Here is a 13992-nt window from a genome sequence, read left to right on the forward strand (position 1 = left end):
ATAGTTATGGAATGAATAGTAGTATGATTCACAGATTCTGAAGAAAACTCTCTTGATTTGTTTCAAATATGTTTTTAGCTGGGTAGTGGTGACACCTGCCTTCAATTAAAACAGAGGCAGAGGCAAGCGGATCTCTAAATTCAAGATCAGCCTGGTCTCCAGAGTGTGTTCCAGGATGCTACAGCTGCACAGAGAAGCCCTGTCTTAAAACACCAAAACAAACAAACAGAAAAAAGCTTTTAATCTCTGATTTAATCCATTATCCAAAATTACTAAAGGCTCTCTGTTACACTCAAGTAAATGATGTCAATGTGACATCATTTTTCAAATTGGAGTATCCTTAAGAGCTCTAGATACATCGCTTTACATAGTACATAAGGGTTTATACACACCAAACAAAAGGGTATATTGTTATAGCCAATGTTTCTTCCTTTCAGAATTTATGTGCAAAAGTCATGGGCGCGGGGTCATAAGAGGGAGTCAGATCCCTTAAAACCAGTGTTACTAATAGCTCTGAGCCATTATGCAGGTGTTAGAAAACTGAAGTCCCAGCACTTGGGAGGCAGGAACAGAAATATGGATCTCTGAGTTCAAAGCCAGTCCGACCTACAAAGTAAGTTCCAGGACAGCGAGGGATACAAAGAGAAACCCTGTCTTAAAAAACGAAAGAAAAAGAAAAAGAAAAAAAGAGAAGAGAAAGAAAGAAAGAGAGAGAGAGAGAAAGAGAGAAAGAGGGAGGGAGGAAGAGAAGGAAGGGAAGGAGAGTAGGAAGAAGAAAGGTAACATAAAATATACTCTCTCGCTCTCTTACTATAAACCAGCAATGGCCATTACTGTCATAATGTATAATAAACACTAAAGCTATTATGCATAGCATAACCCTAAAGTTTTAACAACTGTTGAAATGAAACCCAAAGGTAAATGAAATGCTAGAAAGACATGTCACCACTAAACCTACATCAGGGTCATGAGAATTATTACTACTTAGTTTTCTTTTTTAGTAATCTCAAATTAGGGACAATGATAATAATTAAAAATAGCAACTGAGTATGGAGAAATGATTCAGTGACTGAGGGTACTTGGTTGCTCTTTCGATGGACCAGAATTCAATGCCCAGCGCCCCCATGGCAGTTTACAGCTGTCTGTAAATCCAGTCCCAGGGAGAACCTGATGCCTTCTTCTGGATTCTTTCAGCACTGCACACACGTAGTGCACAGACATATAGGAAGTATAAACACTCATACATAAAATAAAATAAAGACAAAAATTTTAAACATTAACATAACAATTGATCAGGCTGGATGCAGTGGCATATGTCTATAATCCCATTATACAGGGAGGCAGAGGCAGGAGGATCTCTGTGAGTTTGAAGCCAGCCTGGTCTACAAAGTGAGTCCAGGACAGCCAAGGCTACACAGAGAAACCCTGACTCAAAAAAAAAAAAAAAAAAAAAAGGCAATTGATCCAATGTATTTTTCTTAATTTTAAAAAAAGATTTATTCTACATAGTGAATTCCAGGATAGCCAGGGCTATATAAAGAGAACCTATCTAAAAATAAATAAATAAATAAAAACAAAGAAACACTAAATAAATAAAAATGGAACAAATGAAATGCTTTTAACTGCTGAGCCATCTCTTCAGTCCCTTTTCAATTTATTTAATGCCTCCAACAACATGTTCCAATGTAACTGATAATAAGTAAATACATTAGAAGAAATATCAGAGAATTTAATCTATGGTAACAGAGATGAACTACGTAAGAATCATTCTAACATACTGTCAATGAAACTTACTAAATAAGCAAAGACAAGAAATAGGGAGAAACAGCACCTGTGAAAGTCCTCTTTGATATTATAACCAATGAATACAGAATCCCTAATAAACAGGAGATAGTGTAAAGTCACTGTTTTTGAGACAAGATTTCTCTATGTAGCCCTGGAACTCAAGAAATCCGGCTTGCCTCCACCTCATAGAATGCTTCCATTAAAGGCATGCATTGGGCTGAACAGATAGCTCAGTGGTTAAGGGCATGTTCTGCTCTTCCAAAAGACCTGAGTGTGGTTCCCAGAACCCATGGCTCAAAAGTTGTCTAAACCACCATCTGCAGGGCACCTGCCATCTTCTAGCCTCTTCAGGGACCTGAGAACATACATGCAAGTTACACTTACACACACACACTTTTTTTTAAACCTAAAAGTACAAATGTCCTGTAAGTAGAGTGAAAAAAACATTCAAAGAAGATAACTTACAACTTTGTATGGCTCAGCAAAGAGAGGAGAGCTGGGTGGGAAGGCGTCTTCGCCCTGCTGAACTTCCTGATTCCGCCTCTCCCGTTCTTTCATGCGCAGCACATTCCGGTCTTCACGGTTCATGTTGCTATGAAGAGAAGCACAATTTTTATATCACAAAAATAAAAACGTAACATTTTGTAGTGACTGTCAATTTAACACTCCAAACTTCTGTCGACTTCTAAGCAGTTAACAGGCATTTCTGCTAAGGTGGGATCCTAGCACCGGTGTTAGCGACTAACGGCATCATCACCGTCCACAGTCACTCCAGAAGGAAACATTAGCTAGAATATAGGAGAAACCACTACTCCATCCAAACAGCCTCATTTTTTTTTTCAGTGCTGGGAACTGAACCCAGAGCCTCACATATTCTAGGCAAGCATTCTTCCAACTTCTCTGCCCCAAACGCGACAATGTTTCAAATACTCTGCTACCTGAAAGTGAGCTACAAGTAAGCTGAGTACATTCAGAGAGAAAGGATTTCCTACTTAAAGCAGTTTTTCAGTATTTCCTCTTCACAATGCTAACTGGCAATATCTTTGGTGGCATATAATCCACTCTCATCTTCCACCCAAAACCCGTGTCCAGCTCTTTTCTCTACTTTGCATCTACTTTATCTTGATTTCTTTTTGTCCCAAACACAGCTTCCTTGATGTCCATTCTTATAGCAATGTGACCTCAGCTTGCTGTTGTTCCAGATTCCCTAAATAATGATAGTTCTGCTCTAGATATAGCAATACTTCAATTAATGCCTCAATAAATGGCAAACTGAGGCTTTCAGTGATAGATGTTAAAGTTAGCATGTGTTAATAAGTGTAACTAAAAACTATATTTGGAGTCCAAGAAAAAAGTATTTAGAGTCTAAAGGAAAAAAATGGAAATGTTATTTCTGTAATCATGCTAGAATAAACCAAGACAAATAGCTTATTTTTATCTAAACAGCAGAGAGTTTTGTCTAAATGGACAATAAATGAAAGAAACTGTGAAATGCTAAGTAAATAATAGCAGGGCCTCTGCTGCTCCTTTCCCAAAGCTCTATCATGATTTTGTTTCAAAAGAGGAAGAAAAAAGCAAAGACAGAGACACAAATACATAGAGACAGACCAAGCAAAGAGGGAAATCAGAGTGTATCTGTGTAAACCAAATAAAACAGAAATCAAGCTGGGCCGTGGCAGTTCAAGCCCTTAATCCCAGCACTCGGGAGGTAGAGTCAGGTGGATCCCTGAGCTGGAGGCCAACCTGGTCTACTGGACAAGCAGGGCCACACAAAGAGACCCTGTCTCAAAAGAGGAGGAGGAGGAAGAGGAGAAAAAGAAAAAAGAGAACTCAGACAGGAAAACACTTATCACTTAAGATAAGCAGTACATTCTTGAGACCAAAGAAGAGGCTCTGTGCTTAAGAGCACTTGTTCTTACAGAGGTCCAAGGTTCAGTTCCCAGAATACACAATATGTTTCACCAATGTCCTTAACTCGGGGGATCTGGCACCCTCTTTTGGCCTCCTCAGACACTAAATATGTACACAGTGTACATACATACACACAGGCAAAACATTTACAAACAATAATGGACAACAAGAGAGATTCTAAGTGTTTCAAACTGTGTTCAAGTTGTTTCTTTTTAATTATTTTTTTTCAGACTGGATATGAGATTTATTACTGAACATGATCTGGTACGGTACGGGAGAGCACTGTGGAAGCCCTTGGAAATACAGGGCTTGCCACCTGTCCAAGAGGCCTTGAGTGGAGATATATTTGATGCCACAGCCATCAAGAATAAGCCACTCCTCAATGACCATGTCTTCAAACTCCTTTGCATTAAACTTGGCGAAGCCCTACTTCTTTGAGATGTTCTGGTGGCCAGTGATCTTGAATTTGGCTCTATGCAGAGCTTCAATCACAGGTTCCTTATTTTGCAGCTTGGTGTGGATGGATAGGATAACCTGGACAATGTGAACCTGGCCACTATTCCCTGGGGCTTCCCAAAGGCACCATGCATACTTGTCTGGAGTCTGTCCCCAGTACAGGACAACATCTTGTTAATTTGGATGACATGGAAAGGGTGGAGCCTACTTGAATATGAAAGCCGTCCTTGCTATAACTCTTTACTATGTATTTGTTGGCACCAATACGGGCAACCTCCAGGGCTTTGGAAAAGAGTTGATCATATTCATCTGGCACCGTGGGACCACAGTAGAAATTCATCAACTTTTGCCTTCTTCCACCCCAAGTCAAAGATGCAGATCTTAGCATCAGGGATCTCTCAGCAGAAGGGAAACTTTGGGTACAGCATGTTCTTACAACATTGGCAACACTGGGCAGGGCAGCTGTCCATGAGGACAGTAAGATCTTCAGGGGCTCACAGGAGAAAAAGAGACAAGCTGTTTCTTTTCTTGTTGTTGTTTTGATTTGGTTTTTTTCCAGACAGGGTTTGTCTGTATAGCCTTCACTGTCCAGGACTCACTTTGTAGACCAGGCTAGCCTCAAACTCACAGAGATCTGCCTGCCTTTGGCCCCGAGTGCTGAGATTACAAGTATGCACCACTGCTGCCTGGCTAAGTTGTTTCTTTTTAAACACAAGCTTTTCTACATTCATGTGCGTGCTTGTGGTGTCTGTGTGCACACGTACCCTTGTGCGCCTGCACAGGCACACATGTGTACTATGACATCTGTGGAGGTTAGAGGACAATTTATGCCAGTAAGTTCTCTCCTACTGTGTGGGTTGCAGAGATTAATCTTAAAGTGTCAAGTTTGGGAATAAGTACTTTCAGCCGCTGAGCCTCCTCCCTGGCCCTCAGATTGTTTCTTACCTGTGTGTATAATATTCTAGTGTCACTAGTATATAACCTACTGTAGTACACAAAAATACTGTTGTTTTCTCTAGCTTCCCTAGTACCTAGCACTCTGTAGAACCATACAAATTATTTGAATTTTCCTCTGATGAATATCTAAAGCATTTATACTTTTGTCAGAAGATAAAACAAACAAACAAAAAAACATCCTTTAGCATATCTGGACAAATCAATAAATGTTCTTACTTAACAACCAAGTTTCAACTGGGACTCTTAAATTAAGGTACTGGCAAAATACAAAGCTATTTGGAGCATAAGGGGTATGTTAACTACCGACTTCCTAAACTCAAATCCTGAAAGATCAAGGCTGGGGTAGAAATCATCAGTGGAGTGAATGCTCATGATAGATAGCTTGGAGTTTCATCCTTATCACAAAACCCCCTAAAAGGTCAGAAAATGTTTAAAAAAAAAAGACTTAATGTTATATATCAAACAGCACTAAAATAATTCAAGATATATTAAGAAAAAAACTTTTAATTTTGTGGGTTTTGTTTGGTTTGTTTTTGTTTTTCCAGAAAGAGTTTCTCTAGGTAGCCCTGGCTGTCCTGGAACTTGCTCCAAGTAGACCTGGCTGGCCTCAAACTCAGAGATTTGCCTGCCTCTGCCTCCTGATTAAAAGTTTTATGTGTATAAGTGCTCTGCCTGCTAGCATATGTGTTAAATCCCCTGGACCTGACTTACAGACAGCTGTGAGCTGCCATATCGAAGCTACGAGTTGAACCCAGATCCTTTGGAAGCAGTGCTCTTAACCACTGAGCCAATTCTTCAGACCCCCTGTTTTTCTTTGTAAAGAAAGGATATTATCATCATAAAGGAGAATCCTTGGTTACTATCATTTGTCACCTCTTCCTCTGTCCTCATGATTTTACTGATAGGCTTTAGGCTAATGAACCTGTAGTGAGAATTCTCGAAGTTTGGGTTCTTTAAAACACACAGAAATATTGTAAGAATGTTTTCTCTTTAATACCAAGTGTGGGGATATGCAGCTACTTCACAGCAGTTGACTATGATTTGCCTCTTGCTCTATCAGAGGCATGGTTTTGCCAGCTGCAGATAGTTTCTGCAATTGTGTGGTGATTTAGAATTCTGTACCCGGCCAAAATTAAGAACTTTTCAAAGGGTAAATAAATGCTGGAATCCAATAAGTGGGGTTGGTGGTTATTGGTCATCCAGAGGGGTTGTGGTTTATTAGTGGCTAAACATAAACAAGAAGAAATTAAATTCAAGCATCTCTCCCCTCTGTCCTTTTTTTTTCTCCTATCAGGTTCTAGGGAGTGGAACTGGGGGTGAGGGTGGAGGTGGGGAGGTGAGGATAAAGGGTGGGTAAAAAAACTCACAAAGTAGCAAAAGACCAGCTACATTAACTTCTGAAAGTAATTCAGGTTCCCAAACCCTTCTGCTTAAACTTAAAACTATCAGAAACAACTGTTACCTTCCATCACTGAAACATATTAATGCTATTCAAGAAATAAAGAATGAGTATTGTGGTACACGCCTTTAATCCCAGCACTCAGGAGGCAGAGGCAGGTGGGTTTCTGTGAGTTCAAGGCCAGCCTGGTCTACAAAGTGTGTCCAGGACGGCCAGGGCTCTGTTGCGCAGAGTAACCCTGTCTCAAAAAACCAAAAAGGTCATGAAAAGAACAAATATTACAATCTCCTAGTAATTGCTATATTGAATTAACACTATACAAGCCAACTGGAGCTAATGGTTACTTAACAATACTTCAACAAAAGAACACATGCTTCTTGCATACACACAGACCATTTTCCAGTCCAGGACTACATGTTAGATGATAAAACAAGTCTCAATAAACCTTAAAAAAAAATGTGTATTCTCTAACCATAGTGGAATGAAATTAGAAGTCTAGAAGCAAAGAAATTTTAAGAAAATCACAGTATGTGTCAATTAATACATTCCCAAAGAATAGATGGGTTAAAACAAAAGTTCAAGGGAAATAAGGAATTCCTGTAAGCTAATGGGAACAAAAACAAAACATACCTTGTGAGATACATTAAACATCAACATTTTAAACAAAAAAAAGTTGGGGGCGGGAAAGTTGGTTCAGTGGTGAAGAGTAATACTTTTGCAGATGAGCAGGGTTCAGTTCCCTGCACCCACATCTGGCAGCTTACAACCTCCTGTAAGTCCAGTTCCAGGGACTATGATGCCCTCTTCTGGCCTCTGTAGGCACTGCATACACATAGTGCACTCAACAATACACACAATCAGGTACACAGGAACATACAGAAAATAAAATAAACAAAACGCAAAAAAAAAAAAAAAAAAACCAAAACCCACAGGCATGCTATAATTCAACTCAGGATTTTTTTTTTTCCCCCTAAAAACACAAAATAAAGGCTGGAGAGATGGCTCAGTGGTTAAGAGCACTGTCTGCTCTTCCAAAAAACCCGGGTTCACCCAATGGCAGCTCACAACTGTCTGTAATGCCAATTCAAGTGATCTGTCACCTTCACACTGATACACATAACAAACTTAAATTATATATACAAATAAACACAAAACAGTTAAATGCCTTAGTCACACTTCTAAGAGACACTTCTAAGAGTTTATGGAGGCTATGACCAAGACAACTTACAAAAGAAAGATTTACTTTTGGGTTCACGGTACCAGAAGGTTAGAGTCCATGTCCATCATCAGGTAGGAAGCATGCACCAAAAAGGCAGGTATGGGACTGGGGCTTATATAAGCTGAGAGCTTATATCTCTACCCACAGGTAAAAGGAAGAATGCTAGCTGGAAAATGCTTGCGCATTTGAAACCTCAAAGACTGTCACCAGAGACACACCTCCTCAAATAAGGCCATATATCCTGACTTTTCTCAAACAGTTCCACCAACTGGGGATCAAACATTCAAATTAACGAGCTTATGGAGGCCATTCAAATCACCACAGTGTTGATAAGAAATAGAGGAACTGGTGTTCCTTCTGTACTGCTGTGAGAATGCACAAATGGAGCAGCCACTGTGGGAAAAAAGTGTTTAGTGATCTCTCAAAACCTTTAGCATAGGGACTAGAGAGATGGCTAAGTCATTAGGAACACTAGCTGCTCTTCCAGAGGACCCACATGGCAGCTAACACTTGCAACTCCAGTCCCTGGGGATCCAATGCCCTTTTTTTGCCTCTGAAGATACTACACACATAAACCTATACATTCAGGTCAACACATTTTTAAAAAGATGGATTGATTGATTGATTTTATATATATAGGCACTCAGTCCGATTTATTTATTTATTTATTTTACATATATGTAAAATAAATTATTATTATACATATATGCTCGGTCTGCATGCCTGAAGAGGGCATCAGATCCCAGTATAATTTGTTGTGAGGCACCATGTGGTTGCTGAGAATCAAACTCAGGACCTCTGGAAGAGCAGACAGTGCTCTTAACCATTGAACCATCTCTCCAGCTCCAGGTCAACACATTAAAGTAAATAAAATCTAAAAATCAAAACCAAAAAGCAAAACTTTAATATGAGGGCAAGAGAGATACAGCTCAGTTAAGAGCACTAGGTACTCTTACAAACTCAGGTCCAGTTCTCAGAACTCACATGATAGATCTACAACCATTCTTAACTCCAAGGATCCCCCCCTCTTCTGATCTCCATGGACATGAGGCTCACACTGTAGTATGTATACATACATGCAGGCAAAACTCATACACATAAAATTAAAAAAAAAATTTTTAAATTTAAAAACCTTTAATAGAATTACCAAATGATGCAGTAATTTTAATTCTCAGTATGCGCTCTAAAAGAATAAAAAGTAGAAACTGCATCCTTGAACACCAACATTCATAAAAGCATCATTCACAATAGTCAAAAGACGGAAGCAAAGTAAGCGTTCATCAACAGACAAAACGAATAAGCAAACGATGGTATATACATATAACAGAATATCTTCAAGCCACGAAAGTGAATAAAATTCTGTTACAACAAAGATGATTCCTGAGAACATTAGGCTATGTGAAATAAGCCAGACTCTGATAAACAAATATATAATTACAATTAATATGAGATACCTACAATGAACAAATTCATAGAAACCAGAAGAACAGCAGTAAAACAACGGGGAAATACCATTTTATAGTCTGTCAGAATTTCTGTTTGGAATGATGAAAAACTTCAAGAAAAGAATACTTTTTTGTTTGTTTTTTTATTTTTGTTTTTTGGCATAGGGTTTCTCTGTGTGTCCTTGGCTGTCCTGAATTCACTTTGTAGACCAGGCTGGCCTCAAACACACAGTGATCAGCCTGCCTCTACGTCCCTGAGTACTGGGTTTAAAGGCGTGCGCCACGGCACACGGCTAAAAAGGATACTATTGATGGTTGTACAATACTATGAATATACCATGAATTGTATAAATAAAATGTCTAAAATGATACAATTTTATACTATGTGTGTTTTCCCATAATTAATCCAATAGGGCTGAATACATTACGTACCCAACACATTGTGTATTTGTATGAAACTACCAAAGAATAAGTTTCCTTTTTTATGTGTTTATATGTGTGGCTGTGTGAGCTTTTGTGCCCACATGCATGTAGGATCATGTGAAGCAGATAAGGGCATTGGATCCTCTGAAACTAGAATTACAGACGATTGTAAATGCCATGTGGATGCTGGAATTGAATCTCTGGAAAAACAGCCAGTGTTCTTAATTCCTGAGGCCCCCAAAGTAATTTTTTTTAATTGAAAATGATCCAAGAAGCCTATGGTAAAAATAAAAATCAAAGTAGGCATTCCTAATGAATCAGAAATAACCTACTTTTATAAATAATGACATTAATTTTATAATTTAAAAAATATTTAAAAAAAGAATATGTTGGGTCTGGCATGGTAGTGCAAGCCCTTAATCCCAGTACTTGGAAGGCAGAGGCAAATGGATCTCTGGCACCTGGCATGGCAAACACAGTTCTAAGACAACTGGGGCTTTATAGAAAGACCCTGTCTCTAGTAAACAAACACACAAATAAGTAAATGAAATGTTGTTTTAATATGTCCCTTTCAAGTGAAGCTCAGAATCTGTTATGGTCTCCACCCCCATTACTGTCTTAAATCAATTATCCTACTAACAACAGGGCTGTTCAACTAACAAATTATTGACTCCAAAAGTCAAAACGAGACTTGAGTTGATATTTAACTATTTTCAAACAATTGATACTTGATTTTAACTTCACCACAATGTACTATGTTAAAGCACAAAGCCTCATGGACCCAGAAACCCCTCTTGGCCTCATTTGCAGGATTTCTCTACCCAGGAGAACTTGTGAAGAGATCACATCCTACCAGATAAGGAAACAAAGAGTGCACACCTGGAGATCAAAACTAAACTAACAAAACATCGGGTCCCAAGACAGTATTTTGTACAGAAGGGCAGTGCTGAGAAGACGCACAGTTTATAGTTTCTTTTGTTTTCTCAGTGCTGGAAATCTAACCTAGTGCTTCAGTTATGCCAAGCAAAAAAAATTAAAATATATAAAATATAAATATGTGTATATATATATATACACATTACTGAGCTTTATCTTCAGATGTAAAATACATTAAAAAATTACAAAAACAAAGATAATGATTCTCTAGCATTTTTGCTGTTCTGTGTGTTGTCTTGGTTCGTGTAAATGTGTAAATGTGTGTATATGTGCCTGTGGAGGCCAGGCCAATTTGGGGTGAGTTCTTCAATCACCTTTCACCTTAACAGAGGAGCTCCTGAGATCTGCATGTCCTTCTCCTTCCCAGTCCTGGGGAACTTTTCACACTGAGTTATCTCCTTAGCCTGTAATTTCTATTTTCCTCTTCTTCTTTTTTCAATTTAATGTTCATTGGTGTTTTGCCTGCATGTATGTCTGTGTGAGGGTGTCAGAGACCCTGGAACTAGAGTTATAGACAGATGTGAGCACCATGTAGGTGCTGGGAATTGAACCTGGGTCCTCTGGAAGAGCAGCAGTGGGAAGCCCTAAGCCATCTCTCCAGTCCCATTTCTACTTTCTTAATCAAACTTTTTTTTTTCCTTTTGATTTTTTGAGACAAGGTTTCTCTGTGTAGCTTTGGCTATCCTGGACTCTCCTTGCAGACCAGGCTGGCCCTCGAACTTACAGAGATCGGCCTGCCTCTGCCTCCCTGAGTGCTGAGATTACAGGCTAAAACTTTCTTAAGTTAAGGTCTCATGTAGCCAAGGCTATGGAGCTCAGGATGGCCATGAACTCCTGATCCTCTTGGCTCCACTTCCCAAGTGCTAGGAAAACAGATTTGTGCCACCATAACCCAATACACAATGTATTGGGTACGTAATGTATTCAGCCCTATTGGATTAATTATGGGAAAACACACATAGTATAAAATTGTATCATTTTAGACATTTTGTTGTTGTTTTTGTTTTTTGAGACAGGGTTTCTCTGTGTAGCTTTAGCTGTCCTGGAACTCACTCTGTAGATAGACCAGGTAGAGATCTGCCTCTACCTCCCGATTGCTGGGGTTAAAGGTGAGCACCACCACCACCACCACCTGGCCCATGGGCAGCTCTTAATCAGGTTTCTATGTGTCACCAATTTTATTTTACTTTATTTTTGGTTTGTTTGTTTTGTTTTATTTTGTTTTTCTGAGACAGGATCTTTCTGTGCAGGTCTGGCTGTCCTGAAACCCACTCTGTAGACCAGGCTGACCTTGAACTCAAGGATCTGCCTGCCTCTGCCTCCCAAGTGCTGCACTTTAATTTTCTATTATCCTTTCTCATGAATCATATTGTCAACCAGGCTCTCAAAGCCTTGTAAAAGTTTAACAGTCTTTCTCTTTCTATTTCAAAAAGTATCCCACTGAGTCCTATGATATTCCCTGATCCCAACTTATTCCACAAATGACTTTTTATTATGGGACAAAGATCAAGAAACAGAATATTAAAAATTAAAGGCGGGGGCCAGGTGTGGATGTGAATCCCTTTAACCCAGCACTCAGAAGGCCCAGAGGCAGGCGGGCCTCTAAGTTCAATGCTAGTTTGGTCTACAGAGCCAGTTCCAGGACAGCTAGGGCTACACAGAGAAACTTGAAAAGCAACAACAGCAGCAAAATTTGAAACTATACCTTCTTATCACCTAAGTATCAGTTCTTAAAATATCATCATCTGAATCTATTCTGTTCTTTCCTCCTAGTTACAAAGAACAACAAAAGCTCTTTTTATCAAAAAAACAATCTCCCACAAGTTGCTATCTTCTGGATCTTTGTCAGTTCCTGACATTTCTGCAGCAACATCAACTTCTTTCTAATGAACCCTTTTAATCGTTTCTATCATTTAAATGTTTTTTTCTCTTTTTAAAGGTTAGGGTAATGCTGGGTGTGATGGTACGTATCTTTAATCTGAGCACTGGAGAAGCAGAAGCACAAAGAGCTCAGTGAGTTCAAATGTAGTCTAGTTCAAATGTAGTCTAGATTTGTAGTTAAGGATGGCCTGAATTTCTGATCCATCTGCCTTCACCTCTCAATTTGTGGGCGTGATGGGATTACAGCCACGCACCTCCAAGCCTAGTTTATGTGCAGCTGAGTGCTATCCAAAGATGCGACCAACTGAGCTACATGAAGACCTGGAAATATAAAGCAGTGTTAGCCTTGTACTGCATTCAACAACTGCTTAGTGTATACAGCAGGCCGTACATTAGACTAGACTAAGGATGTAAGAAATAAAAGTTCCTTTCATCCTCAAGATTTGGTTGTAGCTAGTCTGATTAGAGCCAGAGGAAAGAAGACAGTTATGTGACTTGTGGGCAAAGAACCTGTGCAACAACCGTAAAGAGCAGGGAGGAAAGGCATACCTCGGGAAAGGATGTGGACCATGTGTAGTTAGGAAAAAGGTTTGGGGAGCAGAGGTGCAAAACAAAAGATATGAATGAAAATATTCAGAGGCTGAATTAACCAATAAGCTTGTCTCACAAATCTTACAGAGAAAAATACCATCTCAGTGAAAATGAAATATCCCAGAGTCTAAGCACTTACTTCAATGATTTTTTAGGATAGTATACATAGTCAAATAACCATAAATTCATTATAGCTTATATAACTATAAAACTCAAGCAAACTCAAGTTTAAAATAACAATGTAACAAATGATGTTTTACAAAAACTAGACTAACATTTAAGTATGGAAATACATATCTTTAGGACTGAAAATTATTGTTGTTGTTTTTTTTTTTTTGAGACGGAGTCTTTAGCCTTGTCTGCCTGGAACTCAGAGATCCACTTGCCTCTGCCTCCCAAATGCTGGGGTTTCCTGCACCACTATTCCCAGCCCTATATTTTATTTTTATTATTTTTGCAGTGCTGGCTATCAGATAGGACCTTGCAAAAGCTAGGAAAGTAATCTATCATTGAGCTACAAACCTGGTCCTAGGTTTCATAATTTTTAAATTTGATTTCAACAATACTAATATATAACATGATAAATGTTTCATTAAACAGGCTTAATAACTGTAAGGTTTAGTCAGGCAATGTGGCTCACAACTTTAATCCCCAGCATTTGGGAGGCAGAGGCAGGCAGTTATCTTTGAGTCTGGGGCCAGCCTGGTCTATAATGTGAGTTCCAGGGCATCAAGGGCCATTACACAGAGAAACCCTGTCTCAATAACAACTGTGAGCCTTTACATACTAGTTCATGGAATTCAATCTTACAATACCGTATCAGCTTCTAAGGTTTTTACTGTTATAACAGTCTTGCTAGTCTAAGATGACCTCAAGTTTACCATCTTCTACTCCAGCCTCCCAATGTGCTAAAATCACAGGCTTACACCTTCAAAACCCAGCTTTTGCTGGTAATTCTTGGTCTGTTTTTTGTTTGTTTGTTTTGCTTG

At 39.1% G+C, this 13992-nt stretch overlaps 1 protein-coding gene and 1 pseudogene across 3 annotated transcripts in view; both read right to left on the reverse strand.

Moving 5' to 3' along the window:
* Nucleotides 1-13992, reverse strand: part of Aff4 (ALF transcription elongation factor 4) — a 77739-nt gene that overhangs the window by 53682 nt on the left and 10065 nt on the right. For all 3 annotated transcript variants that reach the window (XM_060363728.1, XM_060363727.1, XM_021637332.2), the window contains exon 2: nt 2251-2377. In XM_060363728.1, the coding sequence (XP_060219711.1) occupies nt 2251-2373 (123 nt within the window). In that variant the 5' untranslated portion in view covers nt 2374-2377. The remainder of the gene's footprint in view (nt 1-2250; nt 2378-13992) is intronic.
* LOC132646305 (large ribosomal subunit protein uL16-like) lies at nt 2411-6807 on the reverse strand (annotated as a pseudogene).

This window comes from Meriones unguiculatus, chromosome 11, assembly GCF_030254825.1.
Source record: "Meriones unguiculatus strain TT.TT164.6M chromosome 11, Bangor_MerUng_6.1, whole genome shotgun sequence".
Classification (NCBI taxonomy): domain Eukaryota; kingdom Metazoa; phylum Chordata; class Mammalia; order Rodentia; family Muridae; genus Meriones; species Meriones unguiculatus.